Genomic DNA, 19,815 nt, shown 5'->3' with positions numbered 1-19,815 from the left:
TGAGATGTATGGATCCTAGGTGAATCTTTCATTCATACATTTGGTCTTTGACCCCAATTCCCAAAAAGGGCACATAACCCTTTGGAATTTCCTGGGTAGAAAAGGGCATCTTTTGGTCTAATATGGCAACTCTTGGTATGCTTCTGGATGAGGGCTGCTCACCAGAAAAACCAAGCCATCAATAGAAGGGTGGAACTTTTAGCTCTCTCCTATGCCCTATAGGAAGGAGAGAGGGGCTGGAGATGGAGTCAAAAATAGATCACACAGACATGACAAAATGCCAGAAAAATCCCTTAGCTATGGCATGCAGAGCTTCTGAGTTGCTGAACACGTGGAGGTGTCTGGAGGGCGGCGGCACAGGAAGCTCCTTGTCCCTTCCCATGTATCTTGTCCTGCGTTCCTTTTCTACTTGGCTGTTCATCTGTCTTTTTCACAATATCCTTTATAATAAATGGGTACACGTAAGTGTTTCCTTTAGTTCTGTGGGCCAGCCTAGCCAATTATGGAATATAAGGAAAGGGTCACAGAAATCCCAATTTATAGCCAGGCAGTCAGAGCAGGGGTCGCAACCTGGGACTTGCAAATGATATCAGAAGTGGGACTGTTTTATGGGACTGAACCTTGAACTTGTGGAATCTGAATCTAACCCCTGTAGATACTGTCTGGATTGGATTAACTTAAAGAGAGAGAAAGAGAGATCTTCCATCCACTGATTCAGTCCCCAAATAGCCTGAACAGCCCTGACTGGATCAGACTGGAGCAGGCACCACAGTATATGGAGTATATAGCCATCTTTTACTACCTTCCTGGGCACACTGGCAGAAAGTTAGATCAAAAGTAGAACTGCCTGGTTTCAAACCAGCACTCAGATATGAGATACCAGCCAAACAAGTGCTGGCTTAACCCATTGCATCACAACACTGGCCCCTGCTCAACACTTTTGATATCGTTTTCATGTGGAGGTTTTTCACAGTAGGCACCAATAAGTGTACCCTCTAATTTAATCAAAATCAGACAGTATCTACAGGGAGAAGGGATCAGAGACAGATGGAATTGTTCTCTGTAGGTACAAATGGCTGAAAGCACCCTCCCAAGGTAGCCCCGAAAAGTCATGTAGTTGGCTGTGCAAACAACATGATGGGTATGTTTCCCTTACTTGAAAGGACAAATTATTTTCCTTTTGTTTCCTATACCAGGCGTATGCTGTTTCTACAGAAATAAAGGTTTCTATAAATGAGTCTTTTCTGATTATGAAAACAGGTTCATCTGCTCAAAATAGTTTATTGTAACTGAAGTTATAATTTGCACAGGAACTTTCAGAAACATAGCTAACCAGGTACAGTGCCTCTGTTGAAATATACTACAGAATTTCAATCCCGGAGGGTATTTACATAGTCTTTCTCAAGGCTTTATTTATCATGATAATAGTCACTGTAATGTTCCAAATCTAAAGAAGTTAGAAATGAAACAGCCATTTCATTCCCCAGCAAAAACTCATCACAACTTAATCTGCCAGGGAGCCTGTAGCTTCTTAGCTTCTCCGCGGGTGGCCTCAGCACTTGGCCCATGCCCAGGAAATTCCAGGCTAAAAATGATCACCCCGGTCAGGCCATCCCCACGAGGTGGTGGACCAAGGCTGGGTAAATCACACCATGTACCTCCCCACCCTACTGTCTGCCCCTCACAGCCAACAGAAATCAGGTTCAAATGAACAGCCAGTGTAGCATAAAAGAAAAAAGAAAATCAGATAATAAGTAGCTTGAGAAGAGTCTGGGCAAAGGGCAGCCCCTCTGGCATTGTCCTGGTAGGGGGATGGAAGGATAGCACTGGATGAATGTACAGCTATGTATGCATATAAGCTTTTGAGTCTTTTTTTAGTACTGGTAGAAAAAAAAAAAAAACTTCTCTATCGCCAACCTTGTGTTGGTGAGTCACTACTCAGCTATCTGGTCAAATCAGTGCAGCCCTTTACAGCCTGTGACAGCTGCCCTGCTTCATTTGGGATGGCTCTGATCAAAATGGTAGCCAAAGAATTTAACTCCTGCTCTTCACCCCATTTCAGGTCTAGCTAGGTCAGCAAAGACATTATCATGTCAATTCTTTCGGATTCTCCTTTTAGAAGACAGACTTCCAAAGTCAGTCCTGAGTCTAATGTATATGTACAGAATAAATAAAAGCTAGACCAGAACATGAGATTAACACACGTGAAGAGGAATTCTAAGTGAGATTATACACAAAGGAATCAACAGGCCCTACATAAAGAGAATTCAGACAGATTAAAAAGAAGCGGCTGAAGTGCACAAGTGAACTGTTATTTTCAACACAATAAATTTATAAGAACAACCCTTTTTCTAAAAAAAAAATGACAAATAACTTTTTATCTTGCCTCAAAAACTTAAGTAATCAGGGCCCAGCGCTGTGGCCTAGCAGCTAAAGTCCTCACCTCACACACACCAGGATGCCATATGGGTACCGGTTCTAATCCCGGCAACCCCGCTTCTCATCCAGCTCTCTGCTTGTGCCCTGGGAAAGCACTGGAGGATGGCCCAGGGCCTTGGGACCCTGCAGCCACACAGGAGACCCGGAAAAGGCTCTTGTCTCCTGGCTTTGGATCAGCACAGTTTCACTCAGTATGGCCACTTGGGGAGTAAATCAATAGATGGAAGATCTTCCTGTCTCTCCTCTCTATCTGACTTTCCGATAAAAATAAATAAATCTTTAAAAAAAGCCTAAGTAATCAACTATTAGCCTGAGTTCCTGTTCCTGCAGTCAGCTTGGAGATAGAGGCCGCACAGGTAGAGCTGCAAGGAGGTAGCCTGGTGGGACAAGAATTAGCTTTCACAGGGGCTGAGGCACAAACAGGCTTCACTCTCTTCTATTTTACTTTAGTCTCTGCTGGGTTATCTTTGTGGCCAGCTAATCATTGGACAAGGATTTCCTGCAACTCCCGGAACTAGTGCCGGGCTCTGTGAACATGTTGAGACATGTTTTCTATACTCAAGTTGCTAACTCTGAATTACTCTTCACTTCCTGCTGGTACCGACCTCAAGCTCAACCAGTGTGCAAGTGCTTAGGACCTGCTCAGGTCTTTCCTGAGCCTGGGCTCAGCTGTGGAAATGCACAAGGCCTGTGCATGTACATGATCTTCTAGAAGATGCTGTAACCTATTACAAAATCTCTTTTGTTCCCCCACCCTTTCCTAAAACTTTCTGGTTAGCTGAAAATCCATGGTCTCAAGCATGAGAAGCTAATCAATGGTGATTAATGGTATTTTTTTAAAAAAAAAAAGCCCTGGGGGAGGAAAAAAAGATTTTATCTGCACCTCCAACTTAGGTGAAATACAGTCTTGTAGATGAGGTCTGTCAGATGAATAAAATAGTGAAAATGCAAAAATGAGCTCCAACCCCATTCTGTCTGTTCCGATAGCCGCCAGACTGTGGGACTTCCGTGGGATTGCAAGCTGTAGGTTTTTAAGGCTACAGCAGAGCTGGGGAGCAAGGATGGGAACAGGGCAAGCGAAAACACCACGAAGCACACTGCCCTTACCATCATGCACCTGCTTTTCTTGAATAAATGTTCCCTGGATTGCCACAAGCTTTTATTTCATTTCCAGAGTTCTGAAGAAGTTGATTCTGCCAAGGTTTTTATTGTTATTACAGAGAGACTCCGTCCAGGGCTTAGCTCAGCCAGCCTCTTTTGTTTGTTTTTTGTTTTTTGCTGATGTTTTATTTTAAGACCATGCTTTTCAGTGATTAACTGCACTTCTAAAGGTTATTCTGGAAACTTGTAATTAAATGAGAAAACAGCTTTGCAAAAGCAAATTTTCTGATAGGGCTTAAACAAAGACACTGGTACATGAAGGCTCCCAAGTTCTGTGGGGCCTATGCTTAAAAAAAAAATAATCACAAACTCTTTAAGGTGAAATCAAAAATAGCACAGAATGTCAGGGTCAGCAGGGGCTGATACACTGTCTTGTAGGGAATAAGAGGCTAACATGTCAAGGCACTGCTGGTCCCAAAACAACCTTCTCAGTGATCCATACAGGGCTCCTGAAAAGGCTCACGAAAATGCATTTGAAATATGCTCATTTTTGGTGATAAACAATTTTGAAATACAGGTGATTTTTCTCATAATATACTTATTCTATGAATTTGCTGTAGTCTGTGGATTTCAGAGTTGTTGTACACCAAAATAAATTTTTATGTTTTAATTCAACTTTAGATAAACTTTTTAAAGGACCCTCATATGTATTTACTGTGCCAACAGGTCCCGTCTTCTTGAACAGAAGAAAAGGCCCAGAGGTGGACAGGCACAGTAATGGGAGACTAATCCTCAATATTTAGTTTCATTAACTTTGGAAGGTACCCACTATATGCTAAGTACAGAGAATGAAAAACCAGTGTGATACAGCCTCCATTCTCCAAAAACTTTCAACATAGTTGAAGGGGTAGGCTTGGAAACAACTAACAACAGTAAGTGTAATAAGCTGAAAGGCAAGTGGTGTGAAAGGCAGACAGAAGAAGAGAAACAGTGAATTCTTACTGGGGATGAGTGGGTCTTTCATAATCTGGAAAGGATGGCATCAGAGCTGAGACTTAAGGGAAATCAGATATAAGTGGTAAGGGGGAAGGGAGCAAATTCCTGCAGGAGGGAATACCAAAAGGCACTGGCATACAGCTGAATGTGGGTGGGGTAGAGGACAGAGAGTTCAACATAGTTAAAAATAACTTAAGAGTTTCCAAGAGGGGTGATGAGATGGTAGAGATGGTATATATATTAAAAAAAAAAAAAAATGGGGAGAAAACAAACCCGGAGAGAATCGAGATGGCAGAATACGGTAAGGACACGTTTAAATGGACAGAGAAACATTTAATCAGGATGAAACAGAGAGGACACATTCCAGGAAATAGGAGAGGACAGAACAACAGCAGAGGGGTACCTGGAGACTGACAGACACAGGAAAGCAGTGGACACAACAGTGTGGTGTTGCAGTGACGGATACTCCAGCAGCATTCAGCTAAGGCCATCTGAACTCCACCAGCAACCAGGTGGGAAGGGACTTTCACTGGGAGCTTGGGAGGTGAACCCAGACAAAGAACTGTCCTTCCTGCTGTTCCGTTTGATTTGACCAGGAGCAGAGACAGAGCAGCAGATCCCAGACGGGCAGTGCGAGAACAGGGTGGATTTCACAGCCCAGTCAGCCCCCTAGAGCCGAATTGGGCGCCATTTTGCTTAAAGAGACAAAAGCAAGGGAAAGGACTGAGCATACGCTGAGCTGGGAGTGAACTCATTTCAGACTCAGTGAGCTGCACCAACGTGGCATTCTACAGGTTCCACCCAAGACAGGTCTGAGTAGCCCTCAGACCTGATGGCCAGCAGATCAAGAACTCTAGTTGTGGTAGGTCAGGCTCCATTTTGTACACGGTGGCAAAAGCTTTAGGACTGCAGGGGACAACAGTGAACTGTGCATGTGCTGAGCTCACAAGAATTTACTGAGTTCCGTTGATTGCACTGGTCCCGCAGGAAAATAATACCGACTTTGGCATCGTATGGGTCAAAATACATCTGTGTGGCACCCAGACCTAACAGCCAACAGGTTCCGGCAAGATCAGCACCACCAGCAACCTAGCTATATAGGACACCTGGTGTCTCCCTAATCCTGGGACCTGCTCCAACCAGAAGGGGGAGAAAGGTTGTACAGACAACGGGGCAGCCTCACAATGGCATCACAGGAGGTGGAGAGTGGTGAGCCAGGAGTTGGGGCTGTGGAGACCATGGTGGAAATCTAATATAAGAAACCAAACCTGGAACTTACTGGAGGTTGTGGCACAAGTGGCTGCAAGTAAAGAGTTGTGTACCAACTGCAATAAGTAAAATCAAACTGTAGACCTGTGGGTGGCACAGCTTAGAAACCTGCCCCAAGGAGAAGACTCTGCTAACCAGGAGTACAATGACCAAGAGCAAAAGAAGAGATAAAGGCACAATGAATACTACCGAAAACTCCCCTGTGAAGGAGCAAAACCCTATGCCAACCGCAGTGAACTGAGGAAGACATTGAGAATATGGGGGACACAGAATTCAGAAAACTCATTTTAAAGCTTCTGATCAACAATGAGAAGCACATACAAGAGTTCAAAGAATTTAAGGAAGCAATAAAGCAAATCAAGGCTGGTATATCAGAAATGAAGAACACAGTAAATTAAAAGTACAGTGGAGAATCTCCAAAATAGAATGAATGAAGCTGAAGAAAGAATCTCAGAATTGGAAGATATTTCCTGTCATCAGGAGAAACAAACAAAAAGCTGAAAGCAGAGCTGGATAAGGCCAAAAAAAGTATTCAAGAATTGAAAGACACTATTAAGAGGCCAAACATAAGAGTTATGGGACTCTCAGAAGGTGCAGAAAGAGAAACTGGTTTTACAAATATATTTAATGCAATAATAAGGGAAAATTTCCCTTATCTAGAGAAAGAATTGGAAAACAACATCCAGGAGGGTCACAGAGCTCCCAACAGGCCTGATCAAAAGTGATCTTCACCAAGACACATGATTATCAAGCTCTCTTCAATCGAACATAAGGAAAAGATCCTTAAATGTGCATGTGAAAAAATCAATTGACATATAAAGGAATGACAATTAAACTCACAGGAGATCTCTCACAGGAAACTCTACAGCCAAGAAGAGAATGGAGTGACATATTCCAGATTCTAAAAGAAAAAAATTGTCGGCCTAGGACAACATATCCAACAAAGCTTTCTTTTGTCTTTGAAAATGAAATAAAATTCTTCCACAGTAAAGAAAAGTTAAAAGAATTTGCCTCTTTCAAACCTGCCCTACAAATGATACTGAAAGATGTTCTCTTGACAGAGAAGAGGAACAGCACCCAACAAAACCAAAGGCAAATGTGAAGAACATCCCAGTAAAATGACAACAGAAGACTAAACCAATGAACAACCCATTCCTAAAATGACAGGACCAAAGTAACACCAATGTATATTAAACTCTGAATGTAAATGGCTTAAACTCAATCAAACATCATAGATTAATAGACTGGATTAAAAGAACAAAACCCATCTATTTGTTGTCTAGAAGAGACACATTCATCAACAAAAATCAGCAGAAGCTATATCTCATGGATCTTGATGTTTTTGTCTTTGTTAGTTGCATCTCTTCAAAACAGTTTCTTCTGATTAAGTTATTCAATGGCTCATAACTCATACAGTAACATCACTTTCTGCAAGAAGGTTCTTGATTTTCTTTTTCATTTCTTCAGCGACACATTCATCATTCAGTAGCATGTTATTTAACTTCATGGCATTTTTAATTTCTTTTTTCTTCCAGTTGTTGATTTTGTTTTGTCACTTTTCATTTAAGGGGATGTATAGTAACTGTGTAATGGAGACTGTCATATCTAGTAACATGTTATTCAACTTCAAAGCATTGTAAACTTCTTTTTTCTTCCTATTGTTGATTTTATATTGTGACTTTTCATTTAAGAGGAATGTGTGGTGGCTGTGTAATGGAGACTAACATATCCAGATGTGAGGATACAATGTAGTATGTATCTCTACATCCAGACAAAGATGGACTTATAATGAAACTGTTTATTATATCTTGACAATAGGATGCTGGACTCTCTGCCATTGTCCATGCCCGCAATGATGGACATATGACTGTGTATGAAGAACTATTCTTTAGCAATGATATAGAGGAACTAGTTGGGGGGGGGCGGAATTGAGGCAGGATAAGGGAAATCCCAGGAGCCTATGGAACTGTATCATAAAATGATAATAATAATAATAAAATATAAAATGTAAAAAAAAAAAGAAAAGAAAAACACATGGGAGTGGGCAGGGAGATGAGGAGCCTGGTCTGGCCCAGCACACTTAACAGATTTACTTGATAAAGGGAGGATGAATTTTTAAATAAAAACAGAAGGGGAAGTTGGCCCACAAACGGAGTTTGAAGAGGCATGGTAGAAAGCAGATTGGTGAGCAAGCCTAGGAAGGCAGGGCAAATGCTGAAGCTCAAAGGCTCTGAAACAGCCTAAAACATGCTCTCACCTGCTTCCTCCTGGGTTCTACCGCCCTGTTTTTCCCTGGTCTCTACTCATCTATACACTTACCCTTTCCCATCTTCATATCTCTTCTTCCCTTTGTCATGCTTGCTTTTCTGACAAGCAAGACCTCATAAAAATAGGCAGTATGGAAATTCTGCAGAAATCTGAAAGTGGACCTCCCATACAATCCAGCCATCCCACTCCTGGGAATTTACCCAAAAGAAATGAAACCAGTATGTGAAAGAAGTATCTGTACCCCCATGTTTATGGCAGCTCAACTCAACAGCTAAAATATGGGATCAACCCAAAAACCCAACAACAGTGGATCACTGAATAAAGAAAATGAGATATATAAACATGATGGAGCACTACTCAGGTCATAACAACAACAAAAAATGGACCTGTCTTTTGCAACAAAATGGATACAACTGGAGATCATTATGCCTAGTGAAAGAAGCCAGTCCCCAAAGATCAAATATCATATTTTCCCCATTGTTTGTATTAACTAATATATAGGACATTTAAAAATTTAATGTGGAACCAGTGTTGTGGGTTAGCAGGCAATACCAGCAGCCCATGTAGGTACTGTTTGGGTCCCAGCCATTCCACTTCCAATGCAGCAACCTGCTAATGTGCCTGGAAAAGCAGGGAGAGATAGTCCAAAGGTTTGGGCACCTGTTACACTCACAGGAGACCCAGATGAAGTTCCTGACTCCTGGCTACCAAATGACCCAACTCTGGGCCTTGCATCCTTCTGGGGGAAATGAACCAGCTATGGAGAGTGAACTAGCTGGGGGAAGTGAGCCAGCTGAAGGAAGATCTTTGTCTCTCCTCTTCTGTTTTTCAAATAAATCTTTCCAAAAAAAATTTCACTATATATGAGCTAAATTGACATCTTGAGATTTAATAATTGTTTATAGCTCTTATCTATATTTGAGAAACAGTGGCTTTCTATTTACTACTCATTGAAATCTTTATTTAGTGGAGGATTAAGCTTGTGATTATAAATTCAAAGTATATCATCACAAAAATTAGAAATAGGAAAAGGAGGAGGGAGAGTGGGAATTGAAATTGAAGAAAAGGAATTTGAAAATTGAATAAAGAAACGGAAGGGAGGGAAATGATCTTAAAACTGTGTTATATGAAATAAATGAAATGTTAACTGTATATAAGCAAATAAATAAATTTTCAGAGGAAAAATAGAAGACTGGACAATAATTCTTAACATTTCAATTTTCACACTGCAAATTGCTAGTTTTCATGAATTTACTCAAAAAGTAATATCCTAGCAATGCTAGGTTGTCAAATAGTGCAAAATACCTCAATGTATAGACCAGTATGAACTCTGATTCCCTAAAAGAAGAGTGTCATTTTGAGACAGACATTGGACAATCTTAATCAAAGGGTTATCATCCAGCCAGAAAGGACTTTATAAAGGTCTGTTTAACTGCCTTGTGTAGGCAGTGATGCAACACAAGAGGTTGCATCTGACAAATTTCAGGGTAAGTCAGCAAAGGAATTAACCAGCTGAGCTGGCAAGGGATCACGTTTAAGTGGTAAGACCCTTGGGTTTTCAGCTAGAAAAATCAACCAGGATGTAGATAGATAACTATTTGGCTACCAAGAATACAACATTTCTTAGAGATTTCAGTCAATTCATCCAACTGACATAATGGTAATTCCAGTGACAAATGTAATACAATATTGGGTTATTTCTGAGTTTCCTTTAAAGGGAGGCTTTTGAAAACTTCTTGCCTTTTAAGTACATTTTTGTTGTAGTGGTGGTTTTCACTTGGGTACAAATTGCTGCCTGCTGTCTGTTGTCTGAAACACATTTGAAATCTTCCATGGAGACACTGGATTTCACGTACAAACTAACCAGAAACACACTTAACACACAGAACGTTTCACCTCCAAACTGCTGCCTCTTTTTGCTTTGGCTATCTCTGATCCTTTTGGAGAACTGCCTGCATATTTTCAGAAAAACAGAAAAAGACTAGATTTGAAAAGACAATCTAAATGCTTCTGTGATTAAAAAAAAATCAGTACTCAAAAGATGTCACAATTGAAAAGGCTATTATCTTTGTTGATAAGGCACTCAGGGTAGCCCAGCATGGATGGAGAAAACTCTTTGGCTGGCTATAAAATTCAAGACTTGAGGCATTTCTTTTACAAACTAAGATGGGAATCACATTGATTCTGCATCCAAAGGGTTTTCAACTTTTTTTAACAACAAGCAATATTTGTATTTTTTCTACAGTACACTTAACACGAGCAGACAGTATAAGCTGACCAACCAATCCAGACAACTTGCTCCTGCATCTCACTTTATTTTTCCATGTCCAGAGAGAACATGTTCTCTCTCGTCTGCCTGCTGGTCAGTTATCACTGAATAGATTGCCAAGTCATAGGGTGGGTCTGAAGTGAGCCTCCTATTTCACCTTTAATTTTGGACACTAAAATCAAATTAAAATGCTGATCTTGTGGCACATGCAGAAATAAAGATGCTGGAATAATATTCAATTAAAGTGATTACTGTATTAACTGGTTTTATCTAATATTCAGCAAGGTGAGGGGGGGAAAGGGAAGAAATACCTCCCATCCCTGTTGAAAACTGATCTAGGCTAAGAAACTCTAAGATTTAGTTTCTAGTCCTACTCTACCACTTGCATTGGTATGTTAACTTGGAGAACCTACTGTATGTACTTCTCTGGGCCTCACATTCTCTACCTGTAAACATAGCCAAGTGTTTTCAAAACAGCAAATTATCATTTATCAGCAGTTTGTGAAATCTGACAAATCTATAGTGGGTTGCAATCACGATTTTTTAAAAATGAAATAGAATAGGGGCCAGTATTGTGGCCCAGCAGGTAAAGCTGCTGCCTCCAATGTGGGCATCCTATATAGGTGCCAGTTCAAGTTCTAGTTGCTTCACTTTCAATCCATCTCCCTGGGAAATACACGCAACTGGGAAAACAGTAGAAGATGGTCCAACTACTTGGGCCCCTGCCACCCAGGTGGGAAACCTGGATGAAGTTATACGCTACTGGTTTTAGCCTGGCCCTGCCTCTGCCATTGAAGCCATCTGGAGAGTGAACTAGTGAATGGAAGATCTCTTTCTCTCGCCCTCTCGTTAATACTGCCTTTCAAATAAATATATGTTTGTGTGTGTGTAACATATATAACATATATAAACATATATGTAACACATATATAAACATATGTGTTTTTAAATGACACTGAATAAAAAGAAAAATATTGGAGTATGCCACACATAATAATGATATGTATTACAGTATTTCATGAAATGTGTGTATGTAAACCAGGCAATGCACTGTTCTTCCTCTTTTAAATATTTTTTTCATTCTTATTATTTAATTGTGCATTAATACAGAGTACAAAGTGGTAATTCGCCTCACATTCAATGTGAAAGTATCATACCAGGTTAATAATTCCAATTTAGCACCTGTTATCTAACCTCGCTACAACCCTCTTTTCTCCCTCCTCTTCTGGTCTCTCACTATCACTATCCTATATTCAGATCATCTTTTTAAGGCTTCCACACATCATAGAACATGTAGTATTTTTCTTGCTGTGTCTGGTTTCTTTTACTTAACACAAATTCCATCACAAAAAGTGTTTTTCACTGTTCCTGTGATAAAGAAAAGTTATACAGACATTTGTCACATGTAGCTGTCTAAATGAATAAAAACAAAATAATTTAGTTTCTTAGTTATACTACTACCATTTCAAAAACTCACTAGCTACATATAGTTAGTGGGTATCATATTGAGCAGCACAACTACAGGATATTTTATCATCTGCAAGTTCTACCAGGGGCTGACACTGCAGCAAAGTAGGTAAAGTTGACACCTGCGGTGCTAGTATTCCATATGGGCATCAGTTTCAATCACAGTTGTTCCACTTCCCATCCAATTCCCTGCTGACCTGCCTGGGAAGGCAGCAGAGAATGGCCCAAATTCTTGAGTCCTTGCCACCCATGTGGGATACACACAAGAAGCTTCTGGTACCTGGCTTCAGACCATCCCAACTCTGGTTACTGCTGCCATTTTGGGGAGTGAACCAGCTAATGGAAGATTTCTCTCTCTGGTTTCTCTCTCTCTCTCTCTCTCTCTCTCTCTCACACACACACACACACACACACACACACACACACACAACCCTTCCTCCCTCTCTCCCTCTTACTTCTTTCTGTAACCCTGCCTTTCAAATAAAAATTTAGAAATCATAAAACAATGAGAGTCTTACTGGATGGTTGTATTCTAAGAGCTTTTTCTTTGGTTTTGTAAGAGATGGAGGTAATGAGGAGTTGTCAGGAATATTCTAACCTCTAGGAAGAGACAATGAGTTCACTTCTCTCTTCTCTTAAAACAGCATGGTGGTGTCTCTCTCTCCCTCCTCTTTGGAGAGGCACCCCAGCTCCTGGCTTTTGCTCCAGAGTTGCTTTCCCCTTCCCTGCTCACCTGGTTCCTTCGCAAATAAAATTTTCTGTCTGCAACAACAACAACAACAACAAAAAACCAGCATGCATATGAATTTCTAAATAAATGAATCAATTATGCCTGTCACTCTGTGAAGATGTAGAAGAAACATCCTCACAAACATTCACTAAAGGGAAAGAGAACCAGATAAGGTATCACAAAAGCATAATCTAATTGAAGATATGAGCCTCTGTAAAGAAAGAGCTACTAATAAAAGGTAGCATTCAGGCAAGTGTTGACAATAAATAAGTACGAGAAGTGAGGAACACTGCAGTCAGCAGGGAAGACTTCAAAGAAGAAGTAAGATTCTTAAATTATTGTATGGCTTTGGATGAGCAGAGATAAGAGAGGAGAATATGCCAGATGAGGGAAACACCATGGGTAGGCAAGCATCAGACAAAGGGGTAAGTTCTAGGGAATACTGAGAAAGGAAATCACAGAAGTGCCATGGATTGAATTTTGGAGTGTGTAAAACAAGACACTAGGGTTCAACTCTCGGGAAGGCCATTAACAGTTTTAAGGTATTTTCAAGTTGCCCTTGAAGGCAGTCCCATGAGAGAGGCACAAGAGGCATAATTACCTCTATTTCAGAACCAAGTTTCATAGAAGTGAAATGATTTACCCAAGATTAGACAGCTGGTGAGCAGTGTAAGCAGGATTTAGCTTGAGCTAAACTTATTCTTCATCTAGCATTCTTCCAAATTATATGTAGCTGTTACAAGAAACAAACAAAAAAAGTGTATTAAAGGCACTGGAGGCAAGATCAATGAGAAAATCGCTGCTATAGTGCAGGCATGAAGTGTTGAAGGCAGGACCGAAGGTGGCAAGAAACCAGATGCTCTAGTTATATAACATGCTATAAAACAAACTGACAATGTAGCACCCACTGTTTACAGGGGAGAGTCAGAGTTAACAGAGTGAGGTCAGAACATTATCGTTATATTTAACTGGAATGATCTAAACTATCTCTAAAGGAATAAATATTAACAATATAATTCACATATTGTGTTCGGGTTTTTCCAGACAGCAGAAGGCAATGTTTTGGACACAGTTCCTAAGCAAACAACACTTTATATGCCTATGTGTTTTTTTTTCAAGATTTATTCATTTTATTACAGCCAGATATACACAGAGGAGGAGAGACAGAGAGGAAGATCCTCCATCCGATGATTCACTCCCCAAGTGAGCCTCAACGGGTCGATGCGTGCCAATCCGAAGCCGGGAACCTGGAACCTCCTCCGGGTCTCCCACGTGGGTGCAGTGTCCCAATGCATTGGGCTGTCCTCAACTGCTTTCCCAGGCCACAAGCAGGGAGCTGGATGGGAAGTGGAGCTGCCGGGACTAGAACCGGCGCCCATATGGGATCCCGGGGCTTTCAAGACAAGGACTTTAGCCGCTAGGCCACGCCGCCGGGCCCGCCTATGTGTTTTTAATATTTCTGCTTTCATAGCACTTATTTTACTTGTCTGTTTCAATTTCTATTTCTCAAAACTAACTGGTCATACAATCTCTTACCTCATCCCAATTTTCAGGAGAAAAGAGTGGTGCAAGAAAGATCAAGGGGTTAATGGCCTTCGAGGTTTTCCATATCATTTAGTAAAACTGCCAGCTTAGAGATTAAATACTTAATAATGATTTACTAGGATATGCCATGGCCAGACTAATTTGAACAGATCTCTCTGCTCATGTCACTAAACTGCTAAAAATCTTTCATAAGCTTCCAAGATTTTTCCACCTAATAGGAATCAATTACAGACTCATCAAGTTGACATTTAAGGCCCTTTGCAATAGAGTACTTCCTACATTTATGGTCATTATTCCTTCCCAGTATCTACTGTCCTCAGCAAAACAAATAATAGGACACATTAGTCTGACCTGCGGGCATTTATGTCTTCTTTGCCCTTAAGTCCTACCTCAAATTCTTGAATCCTTGCTCCATGTTCATTTGTTTAAGCCCCTACATCCTCTTTATGACACTAAGAACTTTATACTATAGATTAATATTTTCAGGAATATCATCTCTGTTATTGAAATGAAATCCTTGGATTCTCAGTCCATGTGGTGTTCATCTCTGTATCTTTTTTAAAAAAAGATTTATTTATGCTTATTGCAAAGTTATATACACAGAGAGGGGGAGAGACAGAGAGGAAGATCTTCCATCCACTGATTCACTCTTCAAGCGGCCACAATGGCTGGGGCTGAGCCTATCTGAAGCCAGGAGCCAGGATCTCTTCTGGGTCTCCCATGCAGGTGCAGGGTCCCAAGGCTTTGGGCTATCCTCATCTGCTTTCCCAGGCCACAAGCAGGGAGCTGGATGAGAAGCAGGGCCACTGGGATTAGAACCGGCACCCATGTGGGATCCTGGCGCTTTCAAGCTGAGGACTTTAGCCACTAAGGTACTGTGCTGGGCCCATCTCTGTATCTTGTACTAGCCCTGGTCATAGTGCCATGCATAAGTAATCCCCTAAGGTCAAGCAAATATTTATTGGATTAACAGGCACACTAAATTTATCATTATATAGAGTTATTGAATTAACTTAAGACATTAAAGCTGTTTAAAGGCTGGTTGAGATATACACCCAAATACCAACTTAATAGTCTTTCACTAAGGGCCTACCACATGACTGGCACTGTGCTAGGCCCTGGGGATAGTAATATAATTTAGCCGTTCCAAGTCTCATGGAAAAAGTGAGGAGTCTGCTCATTTTAATACATTATGGCTACTGTTTACATAAGACAGGAGGCCTGAGAGAGCACAGAAGAAAAGTCATTAAACCAATTGGGTGCACAAAGGACGTTTTTTTTGGGGGGGGGGATGGAAGGGCGACAGACTCAGTCTTCAAGGATGGGTGAGAGTTAAGCAACAAGGATGGTCAAGTTAGAAGAAGCTTATACCAAAACACAGAGGGCTAGGGAACTCAGCCACAAAGATGCCCAGTGGGGACTGGCATGGATTGATGATGGAGAGGTAGGTGGGGCCAAATGATGCCAGTCTCAGTAACCTTGGCAGCCTTGGCCAAGATTTTGGACTTAATCCAGGTTTCATGGAATCCGTGAAGGTTTTCCAGTACACCCAAGCTAAGTGTAGGTATTCTGCAAGTTGCAGAACAAAAAGTGGTATTCCAAGTAATTTTCTGTAAAGTAAATTTTAGTTTTCCTAACATTCGTGATTCTATTTGAAAAAAAAAAAGGCTGGAAGTGACTATCTTTGTTGAGGAATGGGTTAAGGTTGATCCTTATCTTGCAGCATGCTAAGTACTACAGCACCATGGGAAAGGTCCAGAATCCCTTCCAGACTCCATGCTCTTCATTGGGAGTACTTGCCCAGTTTTCTCCTTGATTTACCCATACCCTTTCAACTTCACACTTCATTAGTAAATGTTTCCAGCAGACATGGAATGTTTAAAAATCCATTACCTTTGAAGTAATGTAAAATTATATTGCCAGAGCAAAGCATTTAAATTACCTAAAATTATATGTGTTTTCACTTTCAAAACAAAAGATGTATTCCAAGTTAATCCTGGGTAAAATTTCTGCAAAGTTATCTTGACTTGCCAATGTTATTTCATGATCTTTTGAGACACAGTGTCCCAGAAAAAGAGTCTGTTTCCATCCAAAAAAGATAAAAGATTGCAATTAAATGGCTCCTCATTCCTGAGGTGCACCCCATCTTGCAGACAGTAGGAAAATAAATATCTACCCCAAAAAAGCATGAAGGGCTCAGTCCACTGACCAAAGTCAAAATACTCTCTAATGTCAAACAGGCAATGAATCTCCACCTGCTAAAGAAAAATCAGACCTGTTTTCATCTCTAACAACTCTTCATAAAATGGGTTTTCCTATAAGATGCTGAGAAACTACTTCCCATAGGGCTGAGCTTTATGCACTCATTCAGGCAACAACTCTGGTCTCAATATCTGGGGATCCCTACTTACGTCATGGCTTATTCCAATGCTCACTCCACTAGTACCTATGGGTCTCTTATTAACTATTGCCCCTTGTTTCCTAAAGTTCATTCAGAAAGAAATCCATAAAGCCTCACGGATCACCTTCCCCCAAATGCTGCTCCACCCCTACACTCTGGTGCCCATGGAACCTCTTCCGGATCTTGCCTAGGGACAATCCCCCACTTCAGCAAAAAGTAGCTAGAACGACTTTGTCACCCCTTTTTCCGATTACCAAGAGGCCAGAATGATGGTTGCCGTGGTTACAGGAAGAGGGTGGAACTTGCTTCAAACACATTATGTCACTCTGACCTCAGAACGGAACCTGGAAAGGATAGCAGAAATCCGGCCAGACCCTAAGGCAGCAGAGCCAATGCTGGACCAATTAATGGACACGAGCCAACATTCCTCACCTATATGGACTGAAGCGACACCTGCTTCAGCTTCTGTGTCAAGAGGGGTTTAAAATCCCCTGCACATTTCTTTCTTCGCTTTTCTGTTCCTTTGTAGCTCCCTTCTCCACATCTGTCTTTCTGCTACACAGAGAAGAAAGGTCCAAGAATAGAGTTTCCTTGAATAAAGGCCATTTATATTCTTTGCGATACTCAGCTGATGTGTTCCTTCATGGGCAGTTGGGGAATCTAACAGTGATCAGAATAGCTGTTGCTCTTGGGACAGAATGTTGGCTGGGAAGATGCAAGCAGAAACATGCCAAGGAGCTACAACTGTCTATATCAATCTCAGTGGCAATCACTCCTACATAAAAATCCATTCAAGTTCACTGAACTATATATACACTTAAACTTTATATGCTTCATTATCTACTTTAAGTACAGTTTAATTAAAGAAAGAAGAAAAAGGTAAGTTTCCATATTAGGTCTATTTCTGGAATGGAACAACAAAATTCTCTTTTGTTATTAGCAAGATACACATAATTCCAAATGTGTTCCACTCCCGGTACAGACAGACACATCAAGTTTAAGTGAAAGCACTTATATGCTTTAGATATACGGTTAATTTACCAAATTTTTCAATTTATATATATTAAAGATTTATTGCTTTTTATTGGAAAGGCAGATATACAGACAGGAGGAGAGACAGAGAGGAAGATCTTCCGTCCGATGATTCACTCCCCAAGTGACCACAATGGCTGGAGCTACACTGATCAGAAGCCAGGAGCCAGGAGCTCTTCCAGGTCTCCCACACAGGTGCAAGGTCCCAGGGATTTGTGCCATCCTCAACTGCTTTCCCAGGCCACAAGCAGGAAGCTGGATGGGAAGCAGGGCTGCCGGTATTAGAATCGGCACCACTTTGACTAGAGATTCACGTATTCATTAATTGTCCTTTAAAAAAAAAAATTCAGTTGGGGCTCAGCATTGGGACACAGCAGGTGAAGGTGTCATCTATGATTCCAACACCTCATGTGAGCACTGGTTTGAATCCCAATTACTCCACTTCTGATCCAGCTAAAGCTAATACGCCCAGGAAAGCAGCAGAAGATGGTCCAAGTGATTGGGATCCTGTCACCTACATGGAAGTTCCACCTCCTGGCTTCAATCTGGTCCAGTCCCCACCACCGCAGCCATTTGATGAGTGTACAAAACAAAAACAAAAACAAACAAACAAAAAACAGATTACCTTTCCCTCCCACACTTCACCCTGCTCTGTGTGTGTGTGTGTGTGTGTGTGTGTGTGTGTAATTATGCCTTTCAAACAAATAAATCTTTCTAAAACTCTGATTAAGGGGCTTATGTTGTAGAACAGCCTGTAAAACCATCATCCCCAGCACTGGCACACCAAATGGGCACCAATTCCAATTTCTGGTGCTCCACTTCCAATCCTGCTCCCTGATAATATTCCTGAAAAACCAGCAGAAGATGACCCAAGTACTTGGGTTTCTGCTACTGATGTGGGAGACCCAGATGAAGGTGATGGCTCCTGGCTTTAGCCTGGTCAAGTCATGGTCATTGCAGCAACTTCAATGAACCAGCAGATAGAAGAACAAATCCATCCTTCCTACTTTCCTTTCTTCTTTCCTTCCTTCCTTCCTATTTCTCCTCCTCTCTATAACATTGTCTTTCAAATAACTGAATCTTCAAAAATTAACTTAAAAGTTTTGAGTTAATATATAATGTTTTACAACTTTTTAAAAGATTTATTGATTTTTATTGCAAAGTCAGATATACAAAGAGGAGGAGAGACAGAGAAGACCTTCTGTCCGATGATTCACTCCCCAAGCAGCCGCAACAGCCAGAATCAAGCTGATCTGAAGCCAGGAGCCCAGAGCCTCTTCTGGGTCTCCTGCATGGGTGCAAGGTCCCAAGGCTTTGGACTGTCCTCGACTGCTTTCCCAGGCCACAAGCAGGGACCTAGATGGGAAGCGGGGCCACTGGGACACAAACAAGCGCCCATATAGGATTCTGGTGCACAAGGCAAGGACTTTAGCCGCTAGGCTACTGCGCCAGGCCATTTACAGCTTTTTTTTTTTTTAATTTTCTACTAAAGCATCAGCTAATCTTCATCAGAGAAACGTATTACATTTGTTAAAATAAATTAATTTAGTATGTGGCATTGTGGCTCAGTAAGTTAAGCCACCACCTGCTCATGACATGGATACCCTATAATAGAAGGCCAACTGGGGTTCTGTTGCTTGCTTTTGATTCAGTTCCCTGCTGATGGCACATGCAAAGTTAGTAGACGATGGTTGAGTACTTGAACCCCTGCCATGCACGTGGAAAACCCAAAAGGAGTTCCAAACTCTCGGCTTCAGCCTGGTCCACCCCTGGCTATTGCAGCCACTTGGAAAGTAAACCAGTAGATGGAAGACCTCTCTCTCTCTCTCTCTCTCTCTTTCTCTCCCTTCCTCCTTGCCTCTCTCCCTCCCTCCCTCCCTCTCTCTCTCCCCCTGTGTATGTGTGTGTGTGTCCTCCTTCCTCTCTGTCACTCTGCCTTTCAAATTAACTGTTCAAAAAAACCCAGCAAATAACTAAGAGGCCATTAGGCTGATGCAGCCCAGGTTCCTTTGTTTATACTCACCAGACATTTAATATCCAATTCAGTGTAAACAGTACAATGAAATTGTACTTCCATCAATCAGAAACCACCAACTAACCTAGGGACTTTGCACCTTAATCAATCAAATATTGTGTCTTACTTCAGCTAAAAGTTCAGGTTGTGAAGGCAAAAAACTTGTACTTTGATTGCTGCCCCATTCATGAATCAGTGTTCAAATTCCTTAGCATTTTAATTTGATTGAATTTACCTTTTAAGCCTTAAAGAAAAAAAAGCAAAGTAAACTGAAGAGAATGCTG

The 19,815-nt window shown here is 41.2% G+C and overlaps 1 protein-coding gene across 5 annotated transcripts in view; it reads right to left on the bottom strand.

The window, feature by feature from the left end:
• Positions 1-19,815, bottom strand: part of ATG4A (autophagy related 4A cysteine peptidase) — a 68,783-nt gene that overhangs the window by 23,788 nt on the left and 25,180 nt on the right. The window contains exon 1 of one of the 5 annotated variants that reach the window (XM_058659226.1): positions 16,261-16,282. The exons of 2 other annotated variants lie outside the window; for them this stretch is intronic. In XM_058659226.1, the coding sequence (XP_058515209.1) occupies positions 16,261-16,273 (13 nt within the window). In that variant the 5' untranslated portion in view covers positions 16,274-16,282. Of the gene's footprint in view, positions 1-13,182; positions 13,229-16,260; positions 16,283-19,815 lie in introns of those variants that run through there. 2 more of the 5 variants (XM_058659225.1, XM_058659228.1) reach the window with 2 other exon arrangements.

This window comes from Ochotona princeps, chromosome X, assembly GCF_030435755.1.
Source record: "Ochotona princeps isolate mOchPri1 chromosome X, mOchPri1.hap1, whole genome shotgun sequence".
Classification (NCBI taxonomy): domain Eukaryota; kingdom Metazoa; phylum Chordata; class Mammalia; order Lagomorpha; family Ochotonidae; genus Ochotona; species Ochotona princeps.
The sequence above is the reverse complement of the archived record's forward strand: the minus strand, read 5'-3'. Positions and strand labels throughout refer to the sequence as shown.